At 49.5% G+C, this 12079-nt stretch overlaps 1 protein-coding gene across 1 annotated transcript; it reads right to left on the bottom strand.

The window, feature by feature from the left end:
- Positions 1 to 4011: 4011 nt before the first annotated feature.
- Positions 4012 to 8422, bottom strand: LOC137321388 (repulsive guidance molecule A-like). Its single transcript, XM_067983780.1, has 3 exons — positions 8338 to 8422; positions 6886 to 7385; positions 4012 to 4807 (listed from the first exon to the last, which is right to left on the bottom strand). The coding sequence occupies exons 1-3, from the start codon at positions 8420 to 8422 to the stop codon at positions 4160 to 4162; spliced, it is 1233 nt and encodes a 410-aa protein (XP_067839881.1). The 3' UTR covers positions 4012 to 4159.
- Positions 8423 to 12079: the final 3657 nt, after the last annotated feature.

The raw sequence follows: 12079 nt of genomic DNA, 5'->3' as shown, positions 1-12079 counted from the left end.
GAGGCTAACGGTGGAGTGGCACAGATTGTCCAGCAATTTGTGGTGATTCGCAACTCATGACGTATTGCTTCCTCACCACAAATGGCTGATTTTTCTATGCATTAATACTGTGAACACGGTATGTGATATGCAAATTCTGGGCTAAAATTCTCTGCTATTTGGGGAGGGGGGGAGCCAGGAGTTTGAGGACGGATGGGATGCCTGGATAGTGGAAGGGAAGGGGAATGTTGGGGGATGGTTGCAATCTCTGCTCAGTGAGGAGGGCGATGCGTCAATATCTGATCAATGGGCCGATATTTAGACCGTAGGAAGGACGTCTCTGGCTGCTGATAGGTGGCAGGGGAGCAATCTCTGTTCACAGTACTGTTTTAGATCACCACACCACGTATATGGGAGGGAGTTGCTGAAAATCCTGCTCAGTTGGGAGGGGGGTAGTGGGGGTGGCATTTGACTCGTGGTGACTCTGTGATCGTTGGGGTAGTTGCCTTGCGTCTGTGGGATAGTGTTCTTTTATTCATGGAGCTGTGATTTCTACTGGGGGTGGGGTGCAAGCAGTCATTTTCAAGAGTTGTTTGCTTCAAGAAAGCACGTCAAATAATGTTCATCCGTTTGCTGGTGTGATCGCTTTTCAATTGGTTTCCTAATGAAAAGAGCGACCTGATCTTTGTTGTTGTGGTAAGCCATTCTGGTTTCTCCTTTAGATCAGGAGTGTTGCTGAACAACTTTGGACAGTAATGCATTTTCCTTCCATCCTGTGTGCTACCCTTTTCTTCAGGTGTTATGTGATTAATTGAGTACATTGCAAGCAGCCCTCTTACTGAACTATTAGCATTGCCAATTTATACCTTTCAGGAAAACCATGCATCCATGGTTTGTACAAGCAAAAACAACCTGGATTTAAAATAGAAAAGCCATCAGAAAACAGTCACCAACCGAAATTATTGACATTAAGTGTAGGGTAGTTCAAAGTCCTTCAATCTCCGCTCAGTGAGGAGAGCGATGCATCAATATCTGATCAATGGGCCGATATTTATACTGTAGGAAGGACGTCTCTGGCTGCTGACTGGTGGTAGAGGAGCAATCTCTGTTCACAGTACTGTTTTAGATCACCACACCACGTATATGGGAGGGAGTTAAACCAAAATGAATGTGAAGATAAAACAGATGTCCGAAAAGAATAATCTCAATCGAAATAGTCCGCTGTCAGTGAAGCTTTTACTCACATCATTACTCAATAGCAAGGACCGAGCCTTTGGCTTAGTGGTAACATTCCCACCTCTGAGTTCGAACCCTGCTCCAGACAGTCCTGGCGAGTGGAGACCGGAGCTCCGGCTCTGAATTGTAGAATAATTGTGCTGGTTGGTGGGTGGGTGTGGGTGACATCCCCCCCCCCCCACCCCATTGTATGGGTTGTGGGAGTCCATAAAACCCTTCAGCCGTAAACGACTAACCGCCTTATCGGCTGGTAGAAAGATTGTTAGGCCATGGAAGGAGTGTTCTTGTCACGGTCTGTCAGAATGCTAATCAGCCTGCGAATCCTTCTACTATTTCACACTATTCTCCAAGGAAAAAGAGCGAAGGTACAACAACCAGATGTATGTGCCACTGTGGAGAGTAATTGGATTATTTTGCAGGGATTACCAAATTGTTGGAGAATACATACAACCAAAGTTATTTGCACAGCTGCAAGAAGTCATAGCATTTTTTTTTGACTGTTGCAAATAAAGGTCACAGGATATGCTTTGGTTTAATATGGCTCAAATATATTGTACATGCTGTTCAATTTTCTTTCTAGGCACTCCGATATCAAACATTCCCTCAGTACTTTCTGGGCATTATTTTTTCCCCATGTTCCATGTTTGTTAAATGGAGAATAACCCAGGTATTACAGGTAAATTGATGGAAACCAGTGTTTGTAGCAATATGCATTGGAGTGTTAAAATGTTGGAATGTGACTAACGAACAAACAAGAAATAAAAATGAACATCCTGCTAAGTGCCTGTTTATATTTTGGAAGAGTTTGTTAAAAGTAACTGTTGAGAAAACATGCTAATGCAAAATTAATCTGGGTGCAGCGCTATAGCATGTAGTGTTAGAAAAGCAAATGTAGAAGAAAAAACATGGTTACTCTACAAATAGCAACATAGCACAGTTGCAAATGTTTAACTATTGCAAACGTTATGGGAATGTTGCAGTAATCGGTTATCAAATTTTGGTGCAGCAGATGGAGGAGACTATGGAGAGGGAGCACCGAGGGTATAGAAAGTGCATCACAGTCATTACAGACTACCTCAAGATGAGGCACTATGTTTATGGCTTCGGTCCTCCAAGCGTTAGCCAGAAGAAATTCCAGCTCATCCAAGACTGGATACTGGATACCCCAGTCCATCACCGGCATCTCCACATCATGGATACTGGATAAGCAGTCTGACAACATAGAGGCAGTGGAGGGGTCAAGGGAGGTGATGGAAAGGTAATGTTGTCAGCATACATGTGGAAGCTGACCCCCATATATTCAGGTGATGTCATCTTGAGAACTAACCTAGTACTAATGATTTGGTGAAGATCTCAGCTGTCACGGTCATATGTTTGGTGACATCATCCTCTCCTGGGGCTTTTTCTCGCATGTTTCTTAGCCTCAACTGAAGTTCATCATCAGCAGTTCTGGTTGTGTGGGTGAAATGATCCTCTCGCTCGTATTCAGACAGCTTCAGCTCCTTAAATATCCATGGAGACAATTACCAGGACCTTCCTAGATTTGAAGGACTGTCGACAATTTTCAAAATTGACTCACTGTCACACACGTAACTGAACCAATCACACAGTCTGTGTTTGTTCAAAAGTAGCTCAGCTCCTCCCTCAAGCTTTACAGACAACTAATGAAACCATAGCATTTATATTGAGTTAAGCTTGGGCCTGACTTCGTTCCTTCCCACTGCTCGCTTAGGCTGCAGCAGATGATGTGCATTCATGGTGTCCCGTTCAACCCAGAACTGTGTTTCAAACCCCATGAAGACCATAGACTTCCACCTCCACAGTATTGTTCATCTCCACCCTTCCCTCACTCCCAGCATAGTCCAAACTCTAATCCATGCTTTTATCATCTCCAGAATTGATTTCTCTAACACCTTGGTTGCCAGCCTCTCCAACCCTCTCTCCAAAAGCTCCAGCTTGTCCAAAATTCCACTACCCACATCCTGCCCCGCATTGTGTCTCACTTGCCCATTGCTCCAATCTTTTGCTGACTTACACTATCCCACTGTGCATCGAACTTAAAATACTCTTAAACAACTCCATCCATGGCTTTGCCTCATCATACCTCCATGACCATCATCTGCCCTGTTCTGAGCTCTTTATTCCTCTGACTCTGGCCCTCACCTTCCATCCCATCATTGATGGCGAAGCCTTCAGTTGTCTTGGTGCTACTCTATGGAGCCCTAAACTTCTCCGCCTCTCTTCCCCCCCCACCTTTAAGTGTCTTCTTAAGACCTATCTAATTGACTGTACCTTTGGCCACCTCTCCTAGCTCCCCCAGTTATACTCAGTGCCAGTTCTTCTTCTCTGTGAAGTGCCCCGGGACATTTTAAGATGCTACGTCAATGCTAAACTGTGGCTGTAATCATTCATGAACCGATGAAGCAATGAGAATAACGTGAAGTTAAGATTTTCTGAGTTAGCAAATTCATTCTGCCATTCTGCTCCTAAAGGCTGTGCTTCAGTCTGATTTCACACGGCTGTGTACAGATGGATACCTGACTGACAGGGCAGTGTACAGGCGGATACCTGACGGACTGTGTGTGGATGGATATATGACGGGATTGTGTATGGATGGATACCTGATCGGCTGTGTACGGGTGAATATCTGACAAGGCAGTGTATGGGTGGACACCTGACTCCACAGACAGGGCTGTGTACATTATTATATGAGGTGGCAGCTGATAAATCTAAAAATGGAGCTACAGTCGAGTATTTGTGGGTTAAACATCAATCACTCAGAGGGTCTTGGTGCATTTGAAGAAAGCTCAATCACTGAAGTATCTGTTCTATATTGATGTCCAAAACAGGTGAGTAAAACATGAAGTGAAAAGCTGCAAGTCTGGCTCTGGTTCACATATGGACACTCAGTGTGGGAAAGCAGCCATGAGTTCTTTGTTCAGACTCACTGATTGTTTTTAGGCCCCCAGGTTTTTACAGGAAAAGTTATTTGTTGCAGAGACAGTGTCCACAGCACAGAAGCCAACAGGAGTACACAGCAGTGGGTCGGCCTGCCAGACACACAGTTCCTGAACACGTGAAATGTCTCCTTATCTGAGTGTAACATTTTAGCATCTTCCACAGCCCTGAATGCTGCTAATGAAACATTGGGATCACCAGTAACCAGGATATCAAAGACACAACACTCGAAGTAGATATCTTCGACCAGCAGCCCCTCTTTGCATTTGGCTTTGGCCACTTGTGCAGTGTAGAGAGGAGAGTTCCAGTGAAGTCTTTCTATGAAAGGACAGCCTGATACACAGAGCTGCAGGTCCTGCTCCTGTGTGTGTGAACTTGCCACTTCCTCAGGCATGCGGATGGCGAAGCCCAGGTGCTGCCCCACCTGCCGCACAATTAGAGTTGTACCAATGTAACTTGCCTGGATCGCCACATGGTCAGCATCCAACTTTCTCTTAATAACCAGACTGTTGGCCCCATTTCTATCACCACCATTTACCGACCCATCAACAAATGCAGCCGGAACATTGCCTATTTCAGCTTGATACACTTTCTGGTCAATGCATTCCTTGGAGTTCTTGAAAATAGCCGTAACCTGGAAACCAATGAAAGAGAAATCATTCATCTCTGAACCTTGCATTCTGTGAATGACTCACATTCTCACTCTTTGTCACTCTGTCTGTCACTCACACTCCCTGAAGCGCTCCACTCTTATTCTCTGTCACTCACTCATACTCTGTTCCTCACTCAGTCAGTTCGACAATCATTGCTTCTCTCTCTCTTTCAGTTCCTCCCTCACTCACTGCTCTGCTTTCATTCAGTATTTCTCTCTCACTCTATGTTCCTCATTCACTTTCAGTTTCTCACTCATTCTCTGCTCCTTTCTCTGACTCAAATTTCCTCACTCTCTTCCTCACGCACTCCCTGTGTCTTACTGACCCTCTGTGACTCACACACATTCTGTGTCTCATGCTCTGTTATTCACACTCATTGTTCCTTACTTTCTCACACTCTGCTCACCTTCAACTTACACTCAGCTACTCATATACTGTCTGTTGGTCACTCACTCTGTTCCTCATTCACTCTCTGTTCCTCACTTAGTCTTCCATCACTTTCTGTTCCTCATTCATTGTTTGCTCCTCACTCACTCTTTATCACTTGCTCTCTTATTTACTTACTCACTCTCAGCTTCTCTTTCACTAATTCTCTATTCCTCACTCAATCTATGTTCCTCAATTACTCACTCTCTGTTCCTCACTTACACCATAGCCTCCATTTTAACTTGTGGTGGGAATCAAGTGGGCAAGGGCCATGGTGGGTGGCAAGCTGTCCTGACCTCGGCAGTGTGATGCCTGGATGATTTTCACCCCTGGGCCTCATGTCCCTGGCTAGTTTCCCACCCAAAACCGGCAGGAAGCGACAACTGGCCGATGGATGGGAATGCAATGTCGGGTGGTAGGAGGCTACCGCCAGGTACCAAAGGAATGGTCCCTGCCACTCAGAGAAGTTGATCAGGTGGGGGAGGGGGGAGCCTAAACTTTCCTTGTGGGGCAAGGAGGAGCACTTGTCAAAAAAAGTAAAAAGACACCTTTTTGGGCCTCTTCTAGCCCCGCTTCCTCTTCCAGCTGGATGGATGGCGGGAAGGTCAGAACTGCATCCCCACCGAGGCCCATAGTTAAAATAGCAGATGTACTCCGATAACATCATCGGCGCCTGATCTGCATATTTAAACGATCATAACCTCCCTCCCCCCCAGTTTCCGGCAGGTACTGTCGCTTGCTCAGAACAGCAGGTTAAAATCGAGCCTCCATGGTCGATGTGGGACATTGGCGGGTGAGCCCCACTGTTGAATTTAACTGCCCACCCGCCTGGTTCTCATCCTTTGGAGGCAATAAACTGAGGCCCTTTCTGTCTGTGCATGTGGATGTAAAAGACCCACAACATTATTCAAATAAGAGCAAGGAATTCTCCCTCCAACAAAACTTTCATTTTGTTTGCTATCACATTTAGCTTGAAAGTAATCCTTCAGTTGTAAAGTGCCTGGAATGTCCTGTTTCTATTAACACATTACAAATAGATGAGAAGCTGTATCAACACCAGCCCATTAATGACCCTTAACAACAGCCCATTAGTGATCATTAACACGAGACCATTAATGACCATTCACACCCTTCTGTTGGTGACTGTTAACAGCATCCTGTTAGTGAAAATTTACACCATTCTCTTACTCAAACATTAACAACATTCTGTTAGTAAACATTAACACAATTCTGTTCAGTAAATGTTAACACCATTCTGTTAGTGAACATTAACACCGTTCTCTTAGTGACTGTTAATACCATTCTGTTAGTTACTGTGAACGCCCTTCTGTTTGTGAACATTTAACATCATTCTCTTAATGACCAATAACTTACATTTTTGTTACTGACCATTAATACCATTCTTAGTGATTGTTAACACCATTCTGTTAGTTACCACCAACACCCTTCTATTAGTGTTTATTAACATCTTCTTGTTATTGAATATTAACACCATTCTTTTAGTGACCATTAACACCATTCTGTTAGTGACTGTTAGCGCTAGCCAATTAGAAACTAATTAAATGTGCCAATTTTTCAATATATTATATTTGCAATGGTGAGGTCTCACGAAAAAATCCCCCTCAGACTTCACCTTGCTGATTGCCGATATATTGCGATGTGGTGAGATAGGCATATTAGTCAGCTGCACAGATAGGTAATTGTTGTCGATCACTGGCCATGCACCCTGAACTCTGCATGTCTGAAAATCATTATAAAATGTCCTGATGTGGAGATTCCCGAAGACATCACAGTGCAAATAGGTGGGTTTCTGCCGTTGTTTAAAGTAAAAGCTCTTTTCATATTTGCAGGTGTCTGGCAGGTGTAGATTTTCCTGATTATCTGCCGGGACCGGCGGACGAGGCAGTGAGGCTGCGCCATCCTTGGAGCAATTATGCTGGATCATTAAGTCCTCAATTCCTTGCACAGCAGAATGGTACACCAGATCACCGCGGCAAAACCAAGCAGTTCGTTGGGTACAGAGCGAGTAAGATCGTAAGGCAATACAAAAGTCTTCATTCAAAGAATCGTCAAGATGGTTCGTGGCAGAAACAAATTCAGAATTGCATCGGAGAATCCTACATTGTGACATCACTGCAAAACGGCATTAAGGGTTAAGAATCCTTAGTAACACTGCAGCAACAGAGCAACTGAATATTAATCATTAATACCACCGCAAGTACATCTCAACTATACGTAAAAATCAATATTGACATCACAGGAAATTATGGTAAAAATCATTAATAACTTTGCAGATTCACTGGGACTGTCAGAAAAATCATTAATCAGGTACACTGGGACTGAGGGTAGAAATTAATAGCTCTACAGGTACACTGGGACTGAGGGTAAAAATCATTGATAACTCCACAGGTACACAGGGATGGACGGTAAGAATCATTGATAACTCCACAGGTAGACTGGGACGGAGGGTAAGAATCATTGATAACGCCACAGGTACAATGGGACTGAGGGTAAAAATTAATAGCATCAAAGGTTCTCCTCTCTCTCCCCATCACAACCTTTCTCCAGTCTTCCTTTTAACAATACTGCTATTGATAAAAGTGCTCATCTTGTTATTCCTGTTTTATCCTAAACTCTAAAGTCATCCTACGACTTCTTCCTGATTGCTGCACCGTGGCTTGGGAAGATTTGCTCTGTGAGTGGTACAGTGAAATTCTAGAAGTCTATGTAAAGGATGAGGTTACACGGTCACTGCAAAGAGCACAGACAAGAAATCTTCCCCCAAGATATCAGGATCTGTCTCATTGCACCAGTCCAATTTATTAGGGCAGTTTTGACTTTGTGCGATAGTGTAAAACGGGTGATAGCGAGTCGGCAGCCTGCTTTACATCTCTCCCAATTTGTATTTCGATTGAAGTCAAGTCATCAGGAGAATATACAAACAAACATTCATATACACACACATACATTTGTGGGCACATGCTCATATGTGTGAGCGTGTGCATGTGAACGCACACTCAGACAAACACACAAGTATATAATTCATTATAAGGGCCCCAGTGTGAACTGTGATTAAGATATTTACCTGTATTACATAAATGGTAGACCAGCGCAATCCTGAGGACAACAAGTCGCAAATGCTGTGAAGTACGGGAGCCGAATCTCTCCATATTTTTCAACCTGCTCCTTTGATCAAAGAGGAAAGAGCAAGGTTTATAAAAGTCATTACCCCTCACACTCCACCCCCTCTACACCATCACCACCCCTCACACTCCACTCCCTCGACACCATCACCACCCCTCACACTCCACCCCCTCTACACCATCACCACCCCTCACACTCCACCCCCTCTACACCATCACCACCCCTCACACTCCACCCCCTCTACACCATCACCACCCCTCACACTCCATCCCCTCGACACCATCACCACCCCTCACACTCCACCCCCTCTACACCATCACCACCCCTCACACTCCACCCCCTCCACAACATCACCACCCCTCACACTCCACCCCCTCTACAACATCACCACCCCTCACACTCCACCCCCTCTACACCATCACCACCCCTCACACTCCACCCCCTCTACACCATCACCACCCCTCACACTCCACCCCCTCGACACCATCACCACCCCTCACACTCCACCCCCTCTACACCATCACCACCCCTCACACTCCACCCCCTCTACACCATCACCACCCCTCACACTCCACCCCCCCGACACCATCACCACCCCTCACACTCCACCCCCTCTACACCATCACCACCCCTCACACTCCACCCCCTGACACCATCACCACCCCTCACACTCCACCCCCTCTACACCATCACCACCCCTCACACTCCACCCCCCCGACACCATCACCACCCCTCACACTCCACCCCCTCTACACCATCACCACCCCTCACACTCCACCCCCTGACACCATCACCACCCCTCACACTCCACCCCCTCGACACCATCACCACCCCTCACACTCCACCCCCTCTACACCATCACCACCCCTCACACTCCACCCCGTCGACACCATCACCACCCCTCACACTCCACCCCCTCTACACCATCACCACCCCTCACACTCCACCCCCTCGACACCATCACCACCCCTCACACTCCACCCCCTCGACACCATCACCACCCCTCACACTCCACCCCCTCTACACCATCACCACCCCTCACACTCCACCCCCTCTACACCATCACCACCCCTCACACTCCACCCCCTCTACACCATCACCACCCCTCACACTCCACCCCCTCGACACCATCACCACCCCTCACACTCCACCCCCTCGACACCATCACCACCCCTCACACTCCACCCCCTCGACACCATCACCACCCCTCACACTCCACCCCCTCTACACCATCACCACCCCTCACACTCCACCCCCTCTACACCATCACCACCCCTCACACTCCACCCCCTCTACACCATCACCACCCCTCACACTCCACCCCCTCTACACCATCACCACCCCTCACACTCCACCCCCTCTACACCATCACCACCCCTCACACTCCACCCCCTCTACACCATCACCACCCCTCACACTCCACCCCCTGACACCATCACCACCCCTCACACTCCACCCCCTGACACCATCACCACCCCTCACACTCCACCCCCTCTACACCATCACCACCCCTCACACTCCACCCCCTCGACACCATCACCACCCCTCACACTCCACCCCCCCGACAGAATCACCACCCCTCACACTCCACCCCCTCTACACCATCACCACCCCTCACACTCCACCCCCTCTACACCATCACCACCCCTCACACTCCACCCCCTCTACACCATCACCACCCCTCACACTCCACCCCCTCGACACCATCACCACCCCTCACACTCCACCCCCTCGACACCATCACCACCCCTCACACTCCACCCCCTCTACACCATCACCACCCCTCACACTCCACCCCCTCTACACCATCACCACCCCTCACACTCCACCCCCTCTACACCATCACCACCCCTCACACTCCACCCCCCCGACACCATCACCACCCCTCACACTCCACCCCCTCGACACCATCACCACCCCTCACACTCCACCCCCTCTACACCATCACCACCCCTCACACTCCACCCCCCCGACACCATCACCACCCCTCACACTCCACCCCCCCGACACCATCACCACCCCTCACACTCCACCCCCCCGACACCATCACCACCCCTCACACTCCACCCCCTCTACACCATCACCACCCCTCACACTCCACCCCCTCTACACCATCACCACCCCTCACACTCCACCCCCTCTACAACATCACCACCCCTCACACTCCACCCCCTCTACACCATCACCACCCCTCACACTCCACCCCCTCTACACCATCACCACCCCTCACACTCCACCCCCTCTACACCATCACCACCCCTCACACTCCACCCCTCTACACCATCACCACCCCTCACACTCCACCCCTCTACACCATCACCACCCCACACCCACCCCCTCTACACCATCACCACCCCTCACACTCCACCCCCTCTACACCATCACCACCCCTCACACTCCACCCCTCGACACCATCACCACCCCTCACACTCCACCCCCTCTACACCATCACCACCCCTCACACTCCACCCCCTCCACACCATCACCACCCCTCACACTCCACCCCCTCTACACCATCACCACCCCTCACACTCCACCCCCTCCACACCATCACCACCCCTCACACTCCACCCCCTGACACCATCACCACCCCTCACACTCCACCCCCTCTACACCATCACCACCCCTCACACTCCACCCCCTCACACCATCACCACCCCTCACACTCCACCCCCTCTACACCATCACCACCCCTCACACTCCACCCCCTCCACACCATCACCACCCCTCACACTCCACCCCCTCTACACCATCACCACCCCTCACACTCCACCCCCTCTACACCATCACCACCCCTCACACTCCACCCCCTCTACACCATCACCACCCCTCACACTCCACCCCCTCGACACCATCACCACCCTCACACTCCACCCCCTCTACACCATCACCACCCCTCACACTCCACCCCCTCCACACCATCACCACCCCTCACACTCACCCCCTCTACACCATCACCACCCCTCACACTCCACCCCCTCTACACCATCACCACCCCTCACACTCCACCCCCTCGACACCATCACCACCCTCACACTCCACCCCCTCTACAACATCACCATCCCTCACACTCCACCCCCCCGACACCATCACCACCCCTCACACTCCACCCCCTCTACACCATCACCACCCCTCACACTCCACCCCCTCTACACCATCACCTCCCCTCACACTCCACCCCTCTACACCATCACCACCCCTCACACTCCACCCCCTCTACACATCACCACCCCTCACACTCCACCCCCTCTACACCATCACCACCCCTCACACTCCACCCCCTCTACACCATCACCACCCCTCACACTCCACCCCCTCTACACCATCACCACCCCTCACACTCCACCCCCTCGACACCATCACCACCCCTCACACTCCACCCCCTCGACACATCACCACCCCTCACACTCCACCCCCTCTACACCATCACCACCCCTCACACTCCACCCCCTCTACAACATCACCACCCCTCACACTCCACCCCCTCTACACATCACCTCCCCTCACACTCCACCCCCCCGACACCATCACCACCCCTCACACTCCACCCCCTCTACACCATCACCACCCCTCACACTCCACCCCCTCGACACCATCACCACCCTCACACTCCACCCCCTCTACACCATCACCACCCCTCACACTCCACCCCCTCGACACCATCACCACCCCTCACACTCCAC

This window comes from Heptranchias perlo, chromosome 5 (genome assembly GCF_035084215.1).
Source record: "Heptranchias perlo isolate sHepPer1 chromosome 5, sHepPer1.hap1, whole genome shotgun sequence".
NCBI lineage: Eukaryota > Metazoa > Chordata > Chondrichthyes > Hexanchiformes > Hexanchidae > Heptranchias > Heptranchias perlo.
This window is presented reverse-complemented; position numbering and strand designations above follow the sequence as displayed.

Bases quoted from the DNA above. Each gene is read 5' to 3' on its own strand.
- LOC137321388 (XM_067983780.1), bottom strand. From the start codon at position 8,422: ATGGAGAGATTCGGCTCCCGTACTTCACAGCATTTGCGACTTGTTGTC. The intron at 7,386-8,337 runs GTAAATATCTTA...GCCGTTTTGCAG, and splicing joins CTACCATTTATGTAATACAG to TGATGTCACAATGTAGGATT. The intron at 4,808-6,885 runs GTGAAGTCTGAG...ATTGGTTTCCAG, and splicing joins ATATATCGGCAATCAGCAAG to GTTACGGCTATTTTCAAGAA.